The 25,963-nt window shown below is 39.9% G+C and overlaps 1 protein-coding gene across 5 annotated transcripts in view; it reads left to right on the plus strand.

Moving 5' to 3' along the window:
• Positions 1-10,473: 10,473 nt before the first annotated feature.
• The window catches only part of LOC113174816 (A-kinase anchor protein 13), a 92,846-nt gene continuing 77,356 nt past the window's right edge, over positions 10,474-25,963 (plus strand). For 4 of the 5 annotated variants that reach the window (XM_026378959.1, XM_026378961.1, XM_026378962.1 and 1 more), the window contains exons 1-2: positions 10,474-10,861; positions 24,306-24,349. In XM_026378959.1, the coding sequence (XP_026234744.1) occupies positions 24,317-24,349 (33 nt within the window). In that variant the 5' untranslated portion in view covers positions 10,474-10,861; positions 24,306-24,316. Of the gene's footprint in view, positions 10,862-14,983; positions 15,096-24,305; positions 24,350-25,963 lie in introns of those variants that run through there. The other variant, XM_026378960.1, reaches the window with a different exon arrangement.

Genomic DNA, 25,963 nt, shown 5'->3' on the forward strand with positions numbered 1-25,963 from the left:
TTAGCTCTTCGTGTGACCTCTCGAGGTCACAGACGGACTGTCCTGAATGATTTCTGATCAGAAATCAAGAAGAGTGGCTACTCTGGACCTTCTTTAGGATATTTAATGGACTCAATACTTAAAAAAGCGTCAATGAGTAGATCATGGTGACAGAGACACAGTAGAACAGTAGAGTCCTCCTACGCGCACTTGATAATATTCAACATGATATCAGACTGTCCACTTTCCATCAGTTTTGAACAAAAACTGTAGACTTTGACAAATGACATGATTTTTTCTAGCATCTCTCTAAAAACAGGCATTTTTAATTGTAGCAAGTTGAGAATTGATTTACTGTATGTAATGGAACTTAAGCATTGTACTAACAATAAATTAATGTTACTGCTGTATATCCACTCACTGCCCACTTTTTTGGGTACACCCATACAATTTGATGCAATCCAATTCAGCAACCTATTTCAAATGAATGAGGGAGCCAAAACATTAGAACCACCTCTTAATATCAGGCACTCGAGCACAAATCCACCATTCGAATTCACAGGTGTACCTACTGTGGCCAGTGAGTATATGTGGTAACGCTGATGTCTAATGTAGTTGCAACAAATAAAACTTAAATAAAACGTTTTATCTTGCTGCAGGTGTTGCAGTCTAAACCCTCTCACTACTTTACTTCATCTGACAAAGCAAACTAAAAAGCATTATAAGGACAGTCGTCTTACCAGAGTGTTGATCCCTTAATTAAAAGTGACAAAACAAACATGAATAAAAAATTGCCAAAGCCCACGTAACATTTTCAAATGTCCAAAACCTACATGTCAGTTTGTCCTAACGATGTAGTGCAGCCAAGGCTGAGGGATTAGGATTCAACCTCACGATCCCTCCCCACAACACACACACACATACCCCTCCCTCACCAGGGCTCATCCCCACAGGAAACTCCCCGGAACTACACACCCCACCACCGCCCCCACCACCCCCACTATTGGGAAACGATGGTACAGTCCTTAAGGTTTTAACAGCAACAGGCTCCAGTGCCCCTCACTGCAAACTGCAACACTATACAGTGTTTTTCATGACTTGAATCTTAAAGAGAATCTTGACTTGGATATCTTTTAAGTCCCAACACTGAACTTTTAACAACATGTGTGACCCCAATATTGGACTGTGATGGCATATTTGAATACTGGTTGTCTATAGCTACACCAGTCACACCCATTAATAGAGGGGCACATCACTGCAATAGCTGTATGTCCTGTCAAAGTGTCCTTGAGTGAGACATTGAATTGCTACAGTCGCTGCCCATCCATCCTGAATCACTCCAGATAAGCATAACAGCAAAAATATTTCTCTTCCCTTGAAGCAGGAAAGAAGAACTGCTGGCTTCATTGCTTTGGGCGTGGATAAGTGCCGAGGTGATTATGGATGTGTCTGAGTGGCCCCCGCTGCAGATAGATAATCATAGTTCTCCCACTTCAGCTATCATTGCTGCGGTTAACGTACAGAAAACATAAGACTGTGAGTGAATGTAAGGACTGACACCACAGGGAGTAAAGCAGTTACAGTACAGCTGGAGAATATAGTGGACTGAAACCTGGATTTAACCAAATAATAGTATATTATACACAGCCTGTCAAAAAAGTCACTACCTCGATTTAACTAAGCGAATAGGTAGGAGCCTCCCATTGGATAATTAGTTTCAAAAGCGTCAAATTAATAGCATGAATCAAGTAAAGAAAACTTCTAAGGAGATTGATGAAACTACTAAAACTGGGTTAAGAACTGTCCAATGGAAGAAGGTCATGTGGTCTGATGAGTCCAGATTTACCCTGTTCCAGAGTGATGGGAACATCATGGTAAGAAGAGAGGCAGGTGAAATGATGCACCAATCATGCCTAGTGCCTACTGTACAAGCCTTTGGGGGAAGTGCTATGATGTGGGGTTGCTGCAGTTGGTCAGGCCCAGGTTCAGCAATGTTATGTGTCCAAAGGATGAGGTCAGCTGACTACCTGAATATACTGAATGACCAGGTTATTTCATCAATGATTGATTCATCAGGCTTAAATTGTGAAAGAGTGGTTCAGGGAGCATGACACATTATTTCCACACATGGATTGGCCACCACAGAGTCCAGACCTTAATCCCATTGAGAAGCTTTAGGATGTGCTGGAGAAGACTTTGTGCAGTGGTCTGACTCTCCCAGCATCAGTACAAGATGTTGGAAAAAAATGTATGCAACTCTGGAGGGTAATAAATGTTGTGACACTGCAGAAGCTCATCGAAATGACCTGGATGGGCAGTTTATAATATAAAGTGCATTTAATATGGAGCAATGGCTTAGGCTTCAACAGGCCTTCACCATGTTCTTGCCATGTCCTTCTCTAAGCAGACTCACCCAGTCAAAATGTATTTATTTTAGCTGGAAGCTACAACTTTCACTGCTGTAATGTGAGGTTGCATTCAAATATGCCTGGGTAAGGCACTGAATATTCTGAATGTTACTCTGTGGTGGACTTTTCGATGCTTGAGTAATGAATAATAAATATAAATAGTTACATAAGTTGGAATGCAGCAGTACTTACATTTTAAGTCCTAGTTGTTCTCTTTATACTCATGTCATGTTAATGTTTATTAAATCCTCGCCATGCAATAGAATGTGACTGCAGTAAAACAGCTTTAACACTATATAGCAAACAGTGAATGATTCTGGCTCATTTAACAGACTCTGTATTCATTACAGCAGCCAGTCTGCCAACTAACCCATCCCCATGAGGCGACATGGTACGACCTGCTATGGGACATCATTACAGAGAGTAGATGTCTTGCATAGAGGCAAAGCTCTCTAATCCAAAGGCCAGATAATTCGAGTGCAAAGAGGATTAGCTCCACCCCAGCAGAGCCATTGGCTAAATTTAGCCCCCATACTCTCTGTCTTCACCAGTCTCCTTTAACCCTCCTTAAGCTCCGCCTATACTCCCTTCATCCATCCACCCAGACATGCTGTCCACCAATCACACACTGCAGTTCATCATTTCCCCATCATGACACGTTTGCACCCCTCCAGCCAAATAATCCAGTATCTAGACCCAACAATCAGGCCCTGCATCCCGTCAGTATAGAAATCACAACACTGGGAGGTTAGAGTCATCATGTACATATTATTGTCCTGAGAGTGAAAGTTAGAGTTTGGCTTCTAACATGCTATTCTCTGTAAAAATCTTTGGCCCCTCATCTGCACTGCTCGTCCTCTGGCGAACACACTGAGATTACATTTAATGGTGCCGCCTCGCACAATCCCTAGGATGGCGAGCAAGCTGCAATGCAGAGAAGTCTCACGCAAACATCCAAGAAATTAATAGCTTCCAGGGGCAGGATGCTGGGAAAGAGTGATAAACCCATTCCCAGTGTCGTTTTTATTCTTGTTTAACTTGAAACCATTGTCTGCTGCTAAGCTTTCAACAGTTTTCCACCATGATTACTCCGAGGTCATATGAATATTCCATGTGAAACACGTGACCCTCACAGTATAGTGGGACCACGCTGATCAATAAAGATTTAAAACTTGTAGTAAAATGCACATCATTTTAAATATTATATGCACTGTGTTGATTTGTGTAGGGAAATCATTTATTTTCACTGCTCTTCTTGTCTAGCATGAACACTTGATAAATGTTGGTTGTTTGCTTTTGGTTTGATTTGTCTCAGATTTTTTTATAAGCCCCTCAGGGGTTCTGTATCACCTACTAAAGTTTCAGTTCTCTTTTTGTTTTTTAAGTGCCTCATCTTCTGTATGTGGGCGCAAAATAACTTTGAGATAACAAGGCAGAGGGGAGACACAGCAGACAAAACCCTGCTGGTACAATTACATCTGCATAGATTTGTGTCTATTTTTCCCATGTTAACCGGGTTTTAATGGAGTCCATGTCACATTTTTGGGTGAATATTTTCAGCTGCTGAGTTTCAAGTCACAGGGCTGAGTCCAAAAACCAGCTTATAAGTTTAGTTGTGGCTCATTTACCCTCTTCTTCTTGTCTATCTATTGTTCAGTAGTGTAAAAAAAATCTCCCTTATGTGACCAAAATAATAATGACTGTTTTATACAATATATTTAAACCCTCTAGACTTATGTCTTTACATATAAATATTCAAAAGGATAAAATGTGGACTCATGTATCAACAATAATACATCAGTCCCTCTGTGTTTATTTCTGCAACTGTGCTTCTTTTGAAGGAACCGTTTGGAGTCACTGGGCCTTCCCTCCTCCTTTTTGCTCCTAATTAAAGAGGAGAGATCTGAGGGAGTTAATCTGCTGGGCTTTAGTGAATGAAGGTGGGATGTGAAACCGGGTGGGAGGCAGCGTGGATTCAACCTCCCTGAAATCCCTCTCATCTGGTTGGACATGCCAGCTCGGCTTAAGTCAGCTGACCTGGATCCACGGATGCATGTGTGGACACACACAGTACTTGCATATTAACATGTAGAAACAAGGGTGAACTGTGACCGAGGTTTAGGCATTATGAGGCACGGACAGCTTTTGTTTTATTAGACAAAAAGTCATAAGACGATGTTAATTCTGAAAATGTTGTTCATTTAAGATAACTGGTGAGCACACACACACACACGTACATTTGTATGGCAGTCAGTGTGAGGACACTTATTGACATAATGCATTCCCTGGCCCTCCAACTGTTGTCTAACCTATGCTAATCTACTGTTTAAATTTTTTATTTATCACGTGTACTGCCTTACCCTAACCTTAACTAACTGACTTACTCTAAACTTTACCCTAACCAGAACCTTATTCTAACCTTAACCCTAAAACCTAGTCTTAACCCCAAAATTGCTCTTTAAACACTCTTTAATGGGTGTCCTCACTTTGTTAAAATGTCCTCAGTCCAGTGGTTAAAAATTCATGCTGGTCCTCACAAAGATAGCCATACAAGCACACACACACACACACACACACACACACAAACAAGTGTGTGGTATTTGTATTGTGGTGTGCTTAGACTTTACCAAGACACTAAATCCCAGCTGATGGGATCAACTGGACTTACTGACCTGTAGCACTAAAGACACTGACATCTTGTGGACGTTGGTGGCTTAAAATCAATTAGAAGAGCTTGTTAAACAATTCAGCAGGTTAGTTAGAGTTTCTACAATTTTGTTATTATAAAGAAATCCCATAAAAAGACTAAAATCAACAAGTCTCTGGATATCAACAGTGCTACATTATGATTCACTGATGTGTTTTTAATAGTTTGCAAATGACAAGTCTCTGTCTTAATAAGCTTAATCAGACTTGGGTTACACAGGGCCTACTTGTTAGTAAGATCAATTTGGTCTTTTCATGGAATTTGTTGACAATAAAAAAAACAAAGAGTGTCACCAGATGTATTTTTCAAAAGAGCACCAACTGGATGTGGGCTGGCAGCGTTAACCAATCCAAGCAGCAGAATGACTGCAGCATGATCGGTACACTGTTATCTGTGGAATTACACCACGCTGTATCAAGATAATTCCATGGTATGTTTTGATGCTTTGAAATATTTTTACAAGCTGAGGTAAAAACATGAGGAACAGGTGGAAAAAAATCACACATCCAGCATCAATTTAACGCTGACAGTTACAGAGATTTGGTTTGAAATATCCTGGGAATTGTTGTACCTGTAGGTTTAAACATGTAAGAAGCGCAGCTAAAACAAATAGTGGGTGGCAGCTGAGTGAACTGTGTTGCCAAGAAAACAGACAGCTTCAGCCCAGGGGAAGCTTTCAGAGATCTTTTAAATCTTTACGGTGTCAGAACTTCATAGGCTGAGCATGTGTCAACCTTGCCAAAATAACAGTGATCAGAAGTTTTAAACAAAGCAGCCAGGGCGTTTTGTGTTGTGATTATCTTTTAGATTTCACCCAGATTTAACTGTTTCAGTCAACTTAAAGCTGCACTGCACACAACTAATCTAACATACTGATTAGTGGTTAAAAAAACCTGCGCACAAAAGCAAATTACATGTCCACTTACAACAATTAGAGAAGATAAAGAAATATCCATCCCAACTACCATCCTTAGGTGTTGATGGTGTAGAGGAATATTCAATCAGCTGTTTGATTATCTTGATAATGAGCATGTGTCACACAAGACAACACTGATTGTTGACTGGCAGGCCATTTTGCGACCTTACTGTGTGTGTTTGTGCACAACCCTGGCGCAGACTGAGGACAGATGTAGAGTGCACTGAATACTCTGAGGATAGCGTTTTAACATTTTTGGCTAACTGTCTTCAGTTATGATTATGTTGTTCTTTGTCTTCTGGCTATGCAAAAAGGCGACTGTCACAAAAACATTATGAAATGTCATAAAAACCGTATAAGATGCTAATAGTGTAAAACTGTGCTGAGCTTGTGCTGCCCTCAAGTGGCTGAAAATCAGCTGTTGCTGCTTTAAAATTAGCAATACTTGATAAAATTCACTTAAATTGACCTTGAAGTGTGATTGTTTTGTCAAACAAGATGGAGATTACTGTAAATAATGAGCCACAAATATTAAGCCAACATGAGTGAAAAGTTCCTAAACTGTCAATAAAAAGCAATGGAACTTAATTACATTTAGCCAAACCTCATCTGATAAAGACCATGTGATATGATCAAAAGGCCCAGAACAGCTGTTTAGTGGAACTGCAGATGAATTTTCTTTACAATCATCTGCTAAACAGAGTTTAAGAGTGAAATCCCGACTTAAACAGCACAGCGTATTAAGTGATTGCAGACTGGCCAGAGTGTTGTATTTGGCAGCTGAACTTGCAGTTAATTAACAAATGTTTGAATATTTGGGCATTGAAGTTCAAACAGCTTCAAGCATTTCCCTCTTCCAGGTTGGACGAGAAACGGTTCACTGTGCAGATGAAGAAAACAAAGTCCTCATTGCCCAGAGTGAATGAGAAGAAATGTGGACAGTGCTGCTGCATGTGAGAAGCTTTCTGCTGAATAGCAAGACAGCGAATGCAGCGCTCTAGTGGCACTTCAGCCAAATGATATGCCTCTCACTCCTTCTTTCTCTCTCTCTTCTCCCTCCTCTTGCAGCTAGTGTGTTTTTGTCTATTTATCCAAGTGTTTATTCTGGCTGGGTTTTTTCAGTGCTATCTCTTCCATCCAAGTCCTCCAACTTACAAAACCTCCTTTTATCAACGCACAAAGGGAGCTATGTACTTCTTTGTGTCATTCTTGTTTCCCCGTCTTGCTTATGCTCTGGCAGCCTGCAGACCGACCAGCTTCAACATTCCCCCCACGTCCCTTCACTCCTCCTCTAGACTGCAATAATGTGTCTAAGTGCAGCTCAGCATGGCGGTGAATGGGGACACTTCTCAATACCACCTGCCATTTATCTAACCCTCGGTTAGTTACAGGTGGAGAGAGACAAAGCTCCAACCTCAGATGCTTGTGATGGGAGGAAGGCCTGGATGCCTGCTGGGCCTCCGAAACAATCTTTCTGGGGTTCAGTTTCACACGGAGTGATGGAAACTGTACACCTGGTGTGTTTGCAACACTGTGTTTGATGATTTGCCAGATACCAGCTTGTTTTGCAGAAAGCTGAGCTTTAAAAACAGTAATGCAGTTGTGCTGTTTAGTACACGTTTTAGTTGCTGGTATATGGGTACAGGTTGTCACTGAAATCACTACATTAAAGAAAAAAAGATCATCTCATTTTCTTAGTATGAAACACTTTGAACATATGAAATGTATCAAACCAATAACATAACAAACTTTATCTATTTCATAATCATCTGCAATTTTATTTTTGTGCGAACACTAAAATGAAAAAGTGATGACTGCTCCACAAATGTGCAGACATTTCATTTTTCTAAGATTTATTTAATGCTCCTCTATCCACAAGGCTTATTGTAAGTCTCTGTGTTCTTCCTGCTGCAGCTGAAGCACTCTGTGGCAGAACATGAGGTATTTATTGCCTTTTTTTTCTTTCTGGCAACAGGCATTTATTTGGAAAAGCCAGCAGACAGTAGTGAGATTCATCTGTAATGCGTTTGTCATCGTTATGATCCATAACGACAGACAAACTACGCTGAGAGTGGAGCGAGCTGTGACACAAGCCCAGATTCCGAACTTAATCTCACTTGATGGACTAGTCTGCCCTCATGGTGACTAATCATCAAACTAAACTCATAGTTTGCCCATAAAATTATCAAAATATACAGCAGTACTCGAAATGTTCCAGCTGCATCATACAAAACTCTTTTCTTTCCTACCTCAGGAACCGTTCTGACATTGTTAACAGTGATTTTATTGTGGGATCAAATGTTGGTAAGGCTCAACTGAAAACCACTGCATGCTCTTTTTTTTATTACCACATAATACAATGTTTGTTCAATTCATGTTGCTTAAAACATCCAAAGTATCCTGAATCTAGAGAGGTGTCATTTTTAAACACTTATCAGGTTTTAATATGTGATGTATTATTTACACACTATGAAGGCTTTCTATTGATTTTAAAAGAAAAATAACAGAAGGTGTAAACCACACACGTACCTTCACCTGGTCAACTAAAGCTAGCGGATGAATAGTTCTTATGATTTACACAATGCACTTTGCACTCTTATGCGCCCTTATGCACTGAAAACTGATAAAGAGAAAGGTTTTCGAAGAGCTGAATCCTTTAGAAATGTGTGTACAACATACAAATGAGGTCCACGCTCTCAAGGGTTGATGCGTAGCTGAATGCACTTCACCTCACTGAGCTGCTAAGGAATAGATGCACTTGAATGCTAAATGGTATTCATCAACAGTTGAAATCATTGTTAAATATAGATTCAAGATTTAAAAAACTTTGTTAATCCCAGAGGGAAATTGTTTTGCCTTGTTACAGTTGCTCTCAACTCAGGCAGAAAGAAAAGGAACCACAACCATAAAAGATCCACACCAACACAAATACAGAATAACATCAATACAGAGAACAACTCAACTGAATGAAAATAGGTCAATAATAATAATCCATGGTGAAATGAGAACAAATATATCACATAAATAATGATTCTGATGATAGTCAGTTCCCCATTTCTTTACAACGGGGGGAGGAGTTGTACAGTTTGATAGCCACAGGCATTAAGGATCTCCTGTGGTGCTCTGTGGACCACTGACGTCTCCACCATAAATACAACCTACAACTGCAGAATCATCAGAGAATTTCTGAAGATGGCAGGACCCTGTGTTGTACCTGAAGTCTGAGGTGTACAAGGTGAAAAGAAAGAGAGCACCTGTGCTACACAACACAGTGTCAGACACACAGTTCTGCAGGGACTGGGGACAGTTGCTGAGGTAATCCATGATTCACAAAATCAGGGGAGTGTCAACCTGCATGTTTTTTTTTATTTCTCTCCCTGTACTGCAGGCCGGATGGTGTTAAATGGACTGGAGAAATCAAAAAGCATAATCCTCACTAAGCCACTACGTTTGTCCAGGTGGGTGTAGGTGCAATGGAGCAGATGTATGATGGTGTCATCCACTCCAAGTTGGGATTGATAGGCAAACTAGAGGGGGTCTAGTGACCAGAGGTCGGAGGGATTCCAGGCTGCCTCTGAAACAAAGGTGTGTACTGTGGGAGGAGGTGTACCCAGTTGTGATCTGACTTGCCCAGAGGGGGGGAGGGCAGTGGAGCTGTAGGCCTCTCTAACATTTGCATACATCAGGTCCAGTTTGTTCTCCTCCCTGGTAGGACAGCTCACAAACTGTATGAGCAAACCACTTTAGCCAAATGCAGGATCGATGTTGTTTTTCCAATGTTTTATGGTTCTGTATGATTAGTAAAAAGTGAAATCACATCCAAATACAAAATGTCTCCTTCCTGCTCAGAGAGAACATTGCAGAAGGTCTCCTGAACCAGCAGAGGGCAGTTCAAACCACAAGTCATTATTTTCCCCAAAGGCGATTCAAAGCATTGAAACCTGTCTTATACTCTCTAGAGTAATTGGCCAAAAAGCTGGATCACTATAGGACAAGTTACCTGAGAAAAGCATTGAGAGTACAACTGCAGCTCCCAGTAGATTAATAGTGAATACAATTGAAACCATGTCTAAGATTAGTACAACAGGTGATTTATGGTTGCTATTCAGGATTGATTTAAAGTAGTTGGAAATCGGGCTAAGCAAGGTTATGAAAGTTCAGACAAACTACAACTGAAATTCAACAAAATGTGCAATAGGTGAAAAAACGTAGGATATTATCTTATTTACTTTAGAAATGTAAGAGCTTTGTCAATTGTACTGCAGTTGGTACGTGCATGTTCATGTGGAGCACCTTTAGTAGGCCATTTATCAAAGATATACCACGATTAAAGCAACACAGAGTAGAAAGGAGAAATAAATAAGTCAAATATCGAGAGGTTTTAAAACGGGTTGTAAAACACGTCATAACCTCTTAACTCAACTGTTGCTTTTATTGTGAAAAAAAAAAAAAAACAGGACACAGGAAGTTCTCCTAACTTTGCTGCCGTCGTCCCGTCGGTGAACTACGACCCGGGACAAGTTTCCCCGAGAAAAGTCACAACTAACCTCGGGGCACGTCAAGCGCGACCTCCGGCAGAGTGAGCCGAGGCCTGCGCGGCGGCAGCACGGTGCTTCTCCGCGGGGTGAAGGTGAACCGCTAATGCTAACAGAGCCGGTGACAGGGCTCCGGAGGGGACTCCTCCCACAGACAGAGTTGTCCTGGGAAACACTAACAACTGGAACAAAGTGAACCGGGACTCCGCGGGGGGAGAGCCGCTCCGTTTAGAAGGACAGCGACCCTGCCGGCCCGGTGGACGGGGATTATTATGCGTCTCCAAACCGCTGCTCATTCTTCACACTGAGCCCGCAGGTAAGCGGAGTCATTCCCAGCGTAGCTCGCTGTTGATTGTGGATAAATGTGAATGGAGTCTGGTGTAACTTGGTCCGTTTGTGTGGCGACTCTCGTTGGGAGAAGCTGGTTAATGGCTGCGGTGACCTGGGGTTTAACTTGTTGCTCGGTAGCCATGACATCCTCATCCAGAGCCCGCACGGCCGGCGTGGGAGCTTCTCATGTTCCTGTGAGCTCAGCGGTCCCATAGCTGGGTCAGATGATCCCAAACAAAGGCGAAACATCTGCAAATTACACGAGATGGAAAGAACATGTTAGTGACCACGCTGTAGCAGTAGAAACATGTACTACTACATGTACTACATGAACATGTACTACTACATGTACTACATCAGGAGGAAGTACTTCAAGCGAATGTAGGGTATGTTTGGAAACTTTCCATGGTGATAAAGTCAATTATTCTCAAGTAGTAACATTTTTAACAACATAACTCGTACTCTGTTAATAGCTCTGCATGATTAATTAGTAAAATTCATCATTCATGTGATATAAAATACATAGAGCTACAGCAAATAGAGAGATCATGATAAATACAATGCTTCATAGCTTTAACTGTGTCTGAATAGTGAATATCATTATGCTTGTGGGAGGCTCTACAAGCATGTAAAGGAAAATAGTAGCCCACTAATTCAATTACACTCGCTTGACCTCACCCACTGAAACAAGTTCAAAGGATCAGGGACATAAACATGGCCGCCCTCGGCTTCCCCATGTTGTAACACACCCATAGGTTTCCTCAGAAGCCCCATCATAGATCCCATCTTCTTCACTCCGAGGTCACTTGAACTTCCCACTCTGTCATAAACTGCTCCGGCGAAGATGCTCGGTAGCCGAGCAGAACTGAGAAGCAGGTTTTCTTCGAAGACAATCAGAAATTAGAGGGAGGTTTTGGTTTTGAGTGTGAACCCAAATATAGTACATTCAAGTGCCTTTACTTTCCTTCAAAATCCAAAGTAATCTAATAATTGTTTTTTTGTGTTACGCTGTCTTACTAGCCCACTGTCCATAATAATAATATTGGATCTTTGGACCAAACACTTAAATATCATCTCGCATCATCTAGTTTTAACCTGATAACATTAGGCGAAGAAACAGCAAGAAGGATTTGAGGATTTAGAGTAGAACCTGTTTTAACGCCTCCTAACTCTCAGAAATGTTTATTTGCCGCCAGAAAAGATGGCTGATATAGTTATGATCATTCTGCTCAAATAGTGGCGAGACCTATGTAATCACTGGTTTTACCCAGACATTTTGTGACAAGCATCTGTGTTTCTTGCTCTCAATTCAGAGACATTTTACAGTCAATATTGACTCAGTAGAACTGGCTGTGATCTCTGTTTCAGCAAACTAGTCATCTTCCTTTTTCGTGTAGATGCTTTTCATTGTGGGATTGGCCTGTATATGTGAGTCAGTTCCTGAAAACACAGGCCAACTATTCACCATCCCCGTATTATGTTCTCTAGAATAGGTGACAGTTTGTAAGAAGGAAATACACCTGTTCTAACTCCTTCCTGAAATGTCTTAAAAGTGTGTCTGATTATCACTTCAAACAGGTAATTTTAACCTTTTATGTGTCAATGGAAATTTGCTTTTAGGCAGAGAGTTAGATGAGAACACTGATATCACCCCCATGTCTGGTCACTATCTGTGAGGCTACAGTCAGCAGCCATTTACCTTAGCATAGCATTTCTGTTCTATGCTATTTATGCTAAGTTAACTAGTTATAGCCTTATATTCATTCATATTTTATTCTGATTGTCAGTTTTATCAATCTTCTCCTCTAACTCTCTGCCAAAATGATTATAAGTAATTTTGTAATTTAATACATATGAAAATATTTCATCTCACAGACAGAGTGAGACAGTGTAACAGTAGACTAAGCTGCAGTTGTGTTATAAACATTCATCTACAGTTTCATTTTTAATAAGACTATCAGGAAATGACTACACTATGCTTTCACTAAACAAAAGCTTATTAGTGTACACTTCGTGTGTCTCCCAGCAAACTTGTTGCTCACTTATGAAATGTCCCAGTGAGAGATGTGTATTTAGCTGCAGTGCAAAAGACAAATGGAAGAGGAGTTGCCCTCCCATTTAGAGTACTGTAAATTACCATGAGGATTCTGCTGGCTCCAAGGTGAACTCAGCCAATTTCTCATCTTCATAAACCCCCTAATTTAATGGTAATGGAGGATACACACTGTGTCAGCCTTGTAATTAAACTGTATTTGCCATAGAGTAGAAGCATTTGAGAAAATCTTACAGGTACTAGTTCCTGATGTGCTTTCGTGTCACGGATGGGTTTTTTATGCCTGGCTTGGCGACTGCTGATATTCACAATAAAGTCTTGACTTAGTTTTTGTTAAGACAGGAATCACTGGAATCCTCTCAGCACGCCAAACAGCAGTCACACTCCCTGTTCCAAAAACAGCAGCCTATCCAAACTGTGTCCCCTGGAGTGCTGTTTCTTTTCCCTTGAAAATTACGAGGCAGACTAGTTTTAATTGTTACTGCGCCTGTGGTGGTACAAAGATTTGCCAAAATATGCCAGTACTCACTTTCCACAAAAATGGCAAATTAACCAGTCAGCTGTTTAGCTTCAAGTTGTTTACAGCTTTCAATTGTGCTGTAAACAACTTTTCATTTGTAGTCTGAATATACGCAGCATGGGAATTACATTGTGATTAGAAAATAGAACTGTATGGCTGGCAATCATTAGTTTTTTTTTAATACTTTTTAATACTGATAATAATACAACACCTTTGCCTTTAATATATAGTAGTAGTAGTAATAGTTATCTTTATAAGGAAATTTTATATGGACAGAAATCAACCTATATATGCCAGACCCACCAAGAAGCAAGCACAAAAACAAACAGAAGACAGGGTGGCTCAAACACAATGATGCCAACAGATACTTAAAAAACTGGATTGTCTAAATGGATGGTGTACAAACCTGCTACGGTATTTATGCTGGATTTAAAGGCTTCTGGAGGAAGTCTTCTCCTGTATAGGTGCTGAAGTCTGTTTTCAGTATGTGCAGTATGTCCTACCTTTCAATGTAATCCAGCCACACACAATGTGGATGCAAGGTACATGCAATACCATATATAAAGATGACTGCTGAGCCTCTGTCTGTTCACTCAGGGTTTCGTGCTGCTGTGTGTTGAGACAAAGATCAGGTTGTTTTATTTTTTTTATGGACTACAAAGTTGCAGTATCTGTGCTTCCACTGTACTGCACACTTTCTGAGTGTGACTTTATCAGATACAGTGGAGAGATGACAGGAACCTAGATAACAAGATGATGTTGCAGTTCTCAGTCATCATCTAAACCCCGATATTGGGTCTACACCGAAAGGGTGTCAGACACATTTTTCTCAATAAGTAGACCATTAAAATTTTGAGCAGATTGTTTAGTCTGTAAAACATCAGATAAAAGTAAAATGTGCAGTCATCACACTATCCTAGACTCCATGGTGACATTTTGAGCAGAAAAAACTATTAAATTAATTAACTTATTGACCTAATTAATTATATTGACTTTCTGTCAATACTGCCAATAGGTTTGTACTTGTACTTGAAAAAACTTTGAATTTCTGGCTTTCAGCTTTTACATAGGTCACTGATCTGACTGTTTTTTCAATTGCTGGGGAGTGAGAATAGAAGATATTTGTTGTTTCTCTGTCTGGTCAGGAAAAAAGGAGAAATATATGAAAACCATTACATACCAGAGGTAGCCTGCAATTAGATGATTGCTGTTGAGCCCCTGTTGATTATGGTTTTATTGACCCCTCTAAACCCCCTAAGCATAACACACTCACTAATGTTAATAACTTTGTCCAACTGATCAAGAGATAGTAATATTGTGAATGTGCCCATGCTCTGACCTGTAACACTCTTAGGAAGAACATGTTCTGAGAGCAGAGGCAGGATATTTGCAGTAGACACCTGACCCGTGGCCTGTAGGCTCCACCTCTTCCCTCTGACATCAAGGCTTTGATCAGCCTACTGTCTGTGTTAGCACAAAGCCATATTTAGCTCAGTGTAATCAGTGTGGTGAGAACCTGCATGCCTGCTACTGAGGATCCGTACCTAGTGAAAACACACCTGCTCTCTGATGGACTTGAAATTAATTTGATGTGCAGCTGAAGGAGTCCGCTTGCAGCCACCATCATCACATACAGTAGACTGTGGGGTAAGGTTGCCATTGATGCCTTTGTATGTGGCTTGTTAGTTGACACAAGTGCTTTCAAAGTTACTTAATAAACTTTAAGCTTAATACGTAGGTAGTGATGTTGTGTAAAGAGAAGCATTATTATGTACAACATTAGACATTGAAGTTGCAGATTGCCTTCCTTGTTTTGCTTTGATAATATTCCTCAGGGGCAAAGTCTGACTATACAGTGCCTAGCAACGTCTGCCTAAGTGATAACGCTTAAGGGTTAGTGACAACATGTGTGAACAAAGAGTCTACTGTTAAATTATGTTTTAATTGGGCTCTGATGATAGCAAATTACATATTTTATCTCTTTGCATACATATCTTGAAAGGCTATTTTTTTCATTTAAAATATGATTTAATGGTTACTATTGTACGTAAAACTACTGGTGAGAGTTTAAAACAAACATAATCATCTCCGAAGTAGCCTGATTGAATAGATAGACATTTCACATTATTATCTGAAAGTTGAGTCATGGCAACTGGACTTCCTTCTTGTTAGGTTGATACGTTTGGCTACTCATCCAAACAGCTCCTTCAGTCACTATTATTACACTTTGTGAGAATGTGAAAGTGTTTTCTGTATGATACAAAACCACACCAACCCTACCACTTTGTGATCGTGTTAACAAATCTCAAGCCCATGCCAGGATAACCCTGATGTCATCAGCAGGTGCTCATATAAGTTGCTGATGCGAGCACACCTGTGTATTGAGACTGATCTATCTTGAAATCGCACCCCTTTTGGTGTCAGGTGCCAAAATGGTGGTGGAAGGATAGTGGGGAACCATCATCTTCGAGGAAGAAATGTGGTTGGAAAAAATCTTGAATGATCGTGATTGTTTGATCGCCTAAATGTTTGGTCTAATTAAATCGTAAAAAAACAACAGTAGAGCTCACGGCATTTCCACATGCACATGCGAAGGAAAGTCAAGGGATTGGGAGTAAATGGCTGTGTAGCCTTAAAAAAACCCTTTTCAATGAGGCTAACCAGAAGAAAAGGCTTCAGTTGGATGAGGAGCATAAAGATTGAACTCTGGAGCAATGGAAGAAGGCCATGTGGTCTGATGAGTCCAGATTTACCCTGTTCCAGAGTGATGGGCGCAGGGTAAGAAGAGAGGCGGGTAAAGTGAATCCAACTCTGGACAGGAATAAATGTTGTGACATTGCAAAAGCTTATTGAAACAATGCCATGGCGGCTGCTGTAATCAAAGCTAAAGGCGGTCCAACAAAATACAAGTGTGTGACTTTTTTTTTTTTTTGGACAGGCAGTGTGTTATCATTAATCTAGACTCCTGAGTTTCTTGTATTTATAAATCCTTTTCCTGTTTGATAAATCAAGCATTCTTGTGATCTAAATGGCCTGTTATAGACATAGATTCACTGTGGGAAGTGGGCAACTCTTGCACATCACTGCCAGTTGTGTTCCCAAAACCATTACCGTGGTTTTAGTTTTATTCCTCTCTGAAGAATCATGGCCATGTTTTGAAGAAACGGTGTGTTACCAGTTATATGTAATCTGGTTGTAGTGTAACTTGCTGGAAAGACCCTGGAAGGCTCACCAGTGTGTCACAGAGAAAACATGCACAAAGACATGCATATTTGTCGGATATTTAGAGTTTCTGATTGACCAAACAAGCATGCCTCAGATTCACACAGAGGAAGCTGTTATTCATTCTGAGGACTTTGTTGCTGTATAATGCTACTACTAAACCCAAAGCCATTATGTGGTCACTGTCAAAACTGGAGTAGTTCATTTCAATTAAAGTTGGTTTGTTAATTGAAATCATATAACCTACAATACACACAGGTATTAACTGCAGTGGGGATGATATTTATCTGATCAGTTCTGTTGTGAGACTGAGGTTAGAGTTGCCCAGGATTCGTTAGACTAAACCTATTAGCTTACAGATGGAACTAAAAGCCACTTTCCTTTTCTAAGATCTAAGTTTCTCAGTGGCAATTTTTTATTTCATACACAACAGTTGAAGTTCAGTGAGTTAAGATAAATGCAGTGTTGATCAATTTTGAGAGATGCGGACACAAATTTTGGGGCATGCAGATGTCCTTAGAGAGTTTGTCCTTATTTCTTGGTGGTACGTGGTGGTAATAAAATTTTTATGGGGGGAAAATATTACAAGATACAGTAGATGTGTGATGCACATTTTATTTGTTTTAGTAGTTGTTGGTCAGAACTAATGAGATGAACAGATTTAGTATAAAAAAGGTACAATGTGTTCATGTTAATTAGTGAGCTGTAGAAGTGCTGGCAGGTGAATATTATTGCTTTTGGATGGAGCCAGGATAACTATTTCTGCTTTCAATTTCTAGTTAAGGTAAGCTAATTAACCACTGGCTGTAGCTTCATATATTTAGCATATACACTTAATGTTGACATCAGTATTTTCACCTAACTTTCAGCAACAAAGGAATAAGTAGATGTTCTCTAAATGTAGATCTTTCTTTTTTTTTGTCTCATTGAACAATTTGAGGCTATGTTTTAGCCTCATAATGTTGGATACGGAGAGTGTGGAAGCTGGGTGGGGGATGGCATCAAACTTGGGGAGGAGCACTGATCAAGGCTCAAGCTGTGATTACAGGCCAGCCCCCAGTGTGCCTCACAATAAGATAATGCTATCTGGGCCCACAGGTATTTGGTTTCAGTGGAGAGGGTAATAACTGTCACCAAACACTGAGGAGACCTTTTATCCCTTAGCCTCGTGTTGTCAGCCAGCATTTGTGTGTATTTTCTGCACAGAGCTGGCTTTTGTATGGTAGAGTGAGGTCGTGTCACCACGAAGGCCTCATATCTATCCAGAGAGACAATAGCTAGGTCTGATTAAATCAAACAGCCGTGACTATCTAAATAGTAGTCAACATGGCGTGTCCAAGTTACTGTGGTGGCGTTGTTGAAAATGTGACGTAGCTTTGACTAATTTAGCCATGCCCCAAAAGAGCAGAGCTGATAGGGGACCGTAAACAGAATGAGACAAGAGTTTAACACAAAGCAGAACCACTTTACTTTCTCTAGAGTTTTGTATCCTCGGTGAGCACAGTCAGTGCAGGTTATGTTATAGTGGCTGGCCAGTAACTAGAGGTTAACCAGGGAGAAAAATCACGAGAGGTCAAGTAAATGTCTGAGTTAAACATCAAACCCCAATGAGCCACGCAGAGCCTTAATTTAAGCTTTTGTGTGAGTGCGATTGCCAATGTTATGCATTCATTTAGGAATCTAGTGGCTTAGAAAAATGCACAAGTGATTTCAGTTTGATTGATATGGCCATCAGTAGTTTCATTGAATGAGTCAAAAGTTGATCATGCTTGGAATTAATCTTTTATTTGACTACATGTAGCTGTTTTGCCAAAAAATGTCTAATTTCCTTCTTTTTGTTCTTGTAGTTATGCAGCAATAATAAGATGAAAATGTTAAGCTATGAAAAAGACAGGTAGATAGTAACAGAATAAAAGAAGATTACGAAGCATAGGGATAAAGGTCAGTGAACTGCCGCCAGGCTTTAAACCAGCCTGAAAGCTCTCCTTGGCGCTCTTATCTGCCATTTGGTGGAGGTTTTTATCTAAAGCTACTTACTGCATCATGAGGCCATACATCTAAAGCAACAGTGCCATAGGTGGAGACTGAACCCCTAAAACAGCCAGTGTTTGTTGTCTGTTCTTCAACTACCAACTGGAAAACTAACAGAATGGAGGTGATGTCAAGACAAAACCTTACCCTTAGATATGTGTGCATCTAAGTGTAATGTACAAAAATATAACAAACACAGACATTAAAAACAATAAAGTATCCAGATCAGCATGTTCCTGCCTGGTTTATGTTGGACAATGTGAGTCTGTATAGGTAAGGCACTCCATATCATGGACTGCAGCTATCTGTGAGCTGCCAAATTCAAAAAGCTTTATGAAAGAGCAGCCAAAGGTAACTGTTGTCCCCAAACAAAGATCTGCATTGACATTTTTCAAACTAAGGACCAGTGGGAGGTTTTTGACCTAGAAAGACTGCTAGGAGGCAAAAAACCCATAAAGTTGTAAAGTTGTATATTGCTTTTTATTAGAGTTCCAAGAATGTAACCCCGTTTGTCTGAAGTATTTACCTTTAGATAAATAGATTCTGCCCATTGTACATCTCACTGGCCACTAGCTTTCTTGGAATATAACTGTTCCGAACTTTCCTTGCCAATATTTTGATGTGAGCTTATTAAAAGCAGTAATAGGTAGATCACCAGGCTAAAGTGTGATAATAACCCTGAAATTGATATACAGGTCAATGCTACGCTGTGAATGGGCATGTAGATCATGGCTGTGGGGTGGAGTTGTGTTGGACCATACATGAAACCATAATGATTTTATTTCCTGTAGTAGTTTAGTTTTAAAATACTCATACCTTTGACCTGAACATAGCGTGTGAGTAGTTTAAACAGGCAGGAGGTCGCTGAGGGAGTGGTGCTGACATCAGAGGTTTGGCTGGAAATATAACGACATATTTGATAGTGCTGGAATAATCCTGAGCATAATTTTTCTGCAGGTTAGGTTAATAAACCTACTCTAGATATAGAACATTTAAATTGTTAATAAAATTACCACAGCTGTGCCACACCGATAATGCCTGCATTGTCTCTCAAAAGTGGAAATTGACATGGACTAGAATGAGTAAAGCTCTTCGTGTGGCATATGCTAACTGTGACATTCACCTTTTGTTGTATGCATTTCGGTTGAGGAAGGATCAGGCTGTCAAATAATATGTGTGACGGTAGGCTAGTGTTACAAACAAATGTGCAACATATCTACATAAAACAGCTGCAAGAAAAATGTTTAATATTGGCGTTCAGAAACTGGAGTCAGACTCCTTGTATATTCTGTTTACTTCTAATAAACACCAGCGAATCTGTCCTGTGCACGTGCTAGTGTTGGGGAATCATCAGCTGATTATTGGGCAGGGTGTAGGTGACAGTCTGATTAATGAGTTGTGAAGCTAATCCTGTTCAACCTCCCATTCATGCTACAGTCACATTGTTATTATGGCTTATTTTGATAGCCAGGGGACCAGTGAAAGCTTTAACTGGTCCATTCATTTCCCTGACTCGGTGGATCACCACTCCTACCCTTGCATTGAGGGGCTTTTGTCTCTTGATGTATTGGTCCATTTGTATTGCCTGTGCACTTAAACGAAGCTGATATCATGCTTGCTTGTGATTTTTCTGCAGCACAAAAAGAAAATTCAGTTCTATTAGCAGTTCAAAGGCAGTTTCTGCCATAACAGAAACTTGGAGCTCAGTTGAAAGCTGGATACAACTGCTGGTTTAGGTGGTGTTAGTGGGTTGTGTAATCTCTGTAAGTAGGTGTCGTGTGGCCATAGGGTGAGCTTGGGGAATGTCAATTCTCATGGTTCTTTTGTTACCATAGAAGAAGGTTGATTTGGATAATGACCTTTTCCTAAATTACTGAATATGGGCCATCTGCAGGTTGTTATTCACTCGTATTGTCAGTTGGAGAACTGATTTTCTCTCACCTGTATTTATTTTGTATGTTTTTTCACCATGGAAAAAAAAAAAAAGTCAGGACCCGGTCTCTTCTGTCTCTATACAGTTAAAATCTGTGAACTGTGAATTGAGTGCTTATAAACCCTTTTCTGGATTACCAAAGAAACCTGGTTTCTTCGAGTAGTTATTTCTGTGCATATAAAGATTGTCCTTGATAAATTAGTATATAGGAAATCTATATTGGATATTTTGAATAGCATCAATACACCCTGTTGCTCAAAAGTGTATTTTTATGATGCAGAAATAAGTGCAGTGAGTCTTTTCATTTCTGTAGTTTCTTGTATCAGTACCTGTAGTTATAAATGACCTAAAGATGTAGTCATTGCTGAATTCCCCTTGTGTACTTTCTAGACCAGATGAACACACTCGTGACCCCATGACCATGGGGTCATGAGTGTGTTCATTTGCAGAAGAACGTTCTGGAGATATCAAACTTGCACTGAGAGATGACTTTTGAAATGAATAGAGAATCAAGTGACTTCTTGTCTTGATGTGAGGTGAAAGAGTCTTACCCAACTCTGTGGCTTCACACAACTTGTATTATTAACTAATAGTTTTAGCTTGGTTTGATTTGTTGTTTTGTTAAATCCCACCTCTCAAGCTATCTAAAGAAAACTAAAGACAGTTTCAACAAACAGAAAGCACAAAAATCAAAGTGAAAGGAGTTAAAAAATTGGTAGAGACCAAAGTTGCTATGTTAGCTACATTATACAAGACTGCCTGGTTAGGAGGATATGCTGACTTCTTTACATTGCCTATCTACAGTAGCTTAGATTGATGGTCACACTAAGTATGTTGGAAGTATTTTGAAACGGGCCCTGCTGTGAGTCCATAACAACCAGCGGAGCAATTTCATCTCGTGATGATTCAGTAAATCTGAATCACCTTCCTTTATGTGTAATTCAAAAACTCAGAAACAGAAGTGATCGTCTGAAAGTAGGGAAGAAGGTGGGCTGTTGCAGAATTCCCCTCTTGTAAGAGTAGGAGTCTTGTAGGTTAATGGTTAAATGTCATGTGTGTCTTGCTTAAGTGTCTTTAACACTAAGATTGATCTGCACACACTATAATTCTTTGTGTTAGTAAATGATTGTCTAGGTGTTTTAGGATGGTACCTGAAGCTGAAAACTGTGCTCAAGAATTACTGAGGATTACTGTAATTAAGCTCTGAATCTATTTTTCTAATAAAAAATGTACTTATGGATATTAAGAGCAGTCACACCTATGTTACACTGCAACCACATGGCAAGTCAGTCTTCCCAACAACTGTTTTTCAAGTTCAAGTTGTTGAAAAGGTTTAGGTGTCTGAAACAGTTCATAAAAAAATAAAAAGATCATTTGAACCTTTTTCAATGTGACACACATGTAGCACCCAGCAGAGGAAATCCATGCTTGACTTACTGTTAAAACTGGGGAGGAGTGGTGCCACTGCAGAAACTGAAGTGTTTCCGGGCAGTGACAGTCACGTGATAGAGATATTGTCAAAACGGACACTTGCTCGCGGACATTACACAGACTCAATCGGACACTACTGGCTGGATGAAGTCTGCTTAATGTCAAGACCGAGCGTCCCTGGCTGGAGAAAGATATTTACTTTCTCACAGACAAATTCAGGATTGCAGTGTAGTGCAGTTTAAAAATGTCTACATTAAAAAAATTAATGGGGCATTTAACGAAGAGAAAAGATTAAAAGGTTCATCTGCAGGTGCAATATCTCTTTACATATTGGGAAAATCACTGTATCCTTAAAACATCACACAATATCTGGTAACCATAACTACCAGTTGGGAATGTGTAAAGTAAGTAAAGCAGTGCAGAACTGATAAAGAGTATAGAAACATTCCTTAGAGAAGAATAAATGTTATCAACTCTCTCCCTGACAGTGAAAACTGTGAACGTAGCAACACACCCTCTTCCTACCAAATATTTTATTTGGTATTGGGTTTGGTCATGTAGTCACGCATAAGATGTCACATGTCAAATGCCAAACACCTGCAATAGTCAACAATGATGTCTATCGACTCATGCCTGCTCTTATGCTGGTTATTAAGACAATACCAGCTGATAATAATTGTTCAAAAATATCAAACTGTAAAAGAACCAGCAAGACTGTTGGGGACATTATGTGAAAATCTTCTCAGTCAAAGTCCTGCATGTGGTGAGGAAGCTGGTCCCTGGCCCAGTGCACTTAAGGCAAGAGGATTAGACTCCAGAGTATTATTAGAGCTACTGATTATCCCCTTACCTGATCCGCCTAATTCTAACTTGAGCCTATTTATTTAGCAGAAAAGTGGAAAAATGTTTGGATTGGGCTGCAGAAAGTGAATTGGCTCTGCTGCGCTTCAGCGCTCTGTTGAGTCCAACATTGACTCTTTTGGTGTTCTCTGCTGAACTCATTAGGTCCTGGCCTTTTGTCGCTGCTTCCCCCACTGTGGTGTTCATGTGATTAATGCACTGCTGACCACTGTGGCCAGTAGCAAGGACTTGTTTTAGTGCCAGGGAACAGCAAACAAAAGAAAATTGTCTCTCCACATAACTGAGAAGAATGCAGGCTCTCAAAGCCTACCAGTCCCCTGACTCATTGATAAATGCAAGCGGGCCAATATCTCTTCTCAAGAAAGATAAACAGAAAAGGTTTCCAATCCATTTGTCCTCAAGTGTAGCTGTAGTATGTTTCTTTGGATGTAATTACACACCCACTGCTTCTGACCTTGTGCCCAGAAAACGGCTTTGAGGTCTACGTCCCAGACTAGAAGTGGGGAATCAAATGTGAATATGAGCTGGTAAATCCTGCTAACTGATCTTCCCTGCTCAAACCCTTGTAGAAGAAACACAGCAATGCATTTAGTGCTTTTCTCCCCTTACTTTTCTAACTTTGTGAATAGTTATTCAGTAGAGGCAGGATCCTTAGAGGTCACAGAAAGATTGTTATCATTACTGCAGCATCTTTGTTTAAACAAGCACTGATAGAGAACTGACAATTTTAGTTATGTGATGAGATTGTGTGTTACCCTAGTGTCAGTCATTGTATTTTTGATACTCAAACACTATTAGCCTCCCACAGAGTGTTGGGACTATCGCCCCGGCCAATCTGAACTATCACCTTGTTGACAACAATGTTCTGATGATCCTAGAGCTGACATACATACATTTGGTAGAAAAATGTTTCCTCTTACATTTAGTTATATGACGCTTTTATCCAAAGTGAATAACTATTAAGTGATAATTAAGAGTTAGCCGCTGTTGACTAGCAATAACAAAGAATAACCATATTCTTAGAAATAATAGCTTGTAATCTAAAGGTAATGTTTATTATTATTACTTGTGAAAACTATGCTGTTACAGTGTTGTCCATTAAGAAAATAGCCAGTGTGAATGTGGTATTAGTGCAACAGGTTTTTCTGGATTGAGCAACATATTTAGTATTTTATATTGGTCTTCATTAAATGGTAGCTGATGTTGCTCAAGGCTTAATAGGCCATTTGTTAACATGTTAGCCATCACTTTATATTGTTCTATTACATGGATGTTATACACTTTGCTAAACTGCCCAGAAATACAATGTGTTAATGCTGCTTCAAGACATGATCTTTGAATCTCACAATCTGATCCTCCATTTTGTTTGTCCTTTGCAGTTTCCAGGGACATGAAACTCAATCCACAGCAAGCTCCACTGTATGTAAGTATCACTGTTCATACTAATCTATTTTTTCCCTCTTAATGTTCCTTTACAGGCACATTAAGGTGTATACCGTTAGTCCACCCACACAGGCTTTTACAGGCTGTATGGGTGTGGCGTAGAGTGTGTTCCACCTGTTAGGGAAGGACAAGTTAAAACCATTATCATTATTGTTATTAGTAGGATATAGACTTAGATGACCTCATGTAATTCCTGGGAGAGCCCCACCTGATTTCATATTGACTCATTAACTTGAATGACAGAAAACAACTTTATGGGTGTGCAGACAGTGGAGAACTCAACATCAGGCTGCATGCAAACCAACTGGCTATGGCTGGCAATTATGCAAATACAAAAAAAGTTTTATACTCTTCTAACTGTCTTCATGACCGTCATGTTTTATGTGTTACCAGTTAAATGAGATCAGAATCACCTGATTTTCTGGTGATAAATCACATGCCTTAGATAATTCTATTATGGTTCACCCATTGATAAATTTTTCTTCCCCATCAAAATCAAAATGAAAATGACATGTGCATGTACTGGTTGACTAATGCGTTGGTTACTGAATTCAAGAAAAGACTAATTGAGGCAGCCCAATATGTTAAGAGGTAAAATAACCTACTAAGCAACAAGAAAAACATTTTGGATGTAGTGGAGGAATTTCTCAAGCTCTAATTTCTACAGCCCTTTTTGGCCATGAGCAATGAATTTAGGGTCAAATTGTTCAGCTGATTCATGATAACTTTAGAAACTTTAGGAATTAACTTTTAACCTTGATCTGGAATGCCGAGGCAACGTAGGCTGCTTTTACAGATGTAGTCTGGGCAATATCAGGAGAATCAGGTCTAAAAAAATTGTTGCTCTATCACAGCAGCACACAATGGGAGATTGCCTGTATCAGATGTGTTCTCACTTGCGAAAGAGTCTGATGGAAGCACACTGCAGAAATCATACTGTATTGTTTACAGCACACTGAAGCAGAGCCAGTTGCATGATTAGAAACAATGGGTTTTTTGTTACCTTTTGTTTGAATCCACCCATTTTTCATATATAAAAGTATTGGAACATGTGACTGACAGGCAACTTTTGTTGCCCAGGTGTGTCCTGTTACATTGGTTATTCAAGCAATAAATAGCACTGAATGTCTAAACCCTGTATCTGCTTTGGATTTGCTTGTTCAGACTGCATTCATAGTTTAAAGGTGTAACCAACATGAAAACCAGAGAGTTGTATATGGGTAAAAAATTGTGAAGCTGAGAGAATGGAGATGATAAACTGTACCAATACTTTTGGAGGGGAGTGTATATTGCCCCAGTTTCATGAAGGACTGTCGTCCAACAACAGAAAACATGGTCTAATTCAAGTCGCCGTCTAAGTCATTAATGCTTTAAATAGGTGGCAATGTGTTTCCTGCTTAAAATGAGGTGAAGGTGCAGCTTCATGGTGAAATTCTCTCACATTGCCCATTGTGTCATGGAGAATGTGCTACCCGCCCAACTGAGGTTAAATATCCCATCTTATTCTTTGTCGGGCTTGTTAGTACAGGTGAAGACAACTTGTAAACTTAAAGCTTTACTTTGCTGCTCTTATTTCTGGTTGTCATCATAGGAT

Source organism: Anabas testudineus, chromosome 3 (genome assembly GCF_900324465.2).
Source record: "Anabas testudineus chromosome 3, fAnaTes1.2, whole genome shotgun sequence".
In the NCBI taxonomy this organism is placed as follows: Eukaryota; Metazoa; Chordata; class Actinopteri; order Anabantiformes; family Anabantidae; genus Anabas; species Anabas testudineus.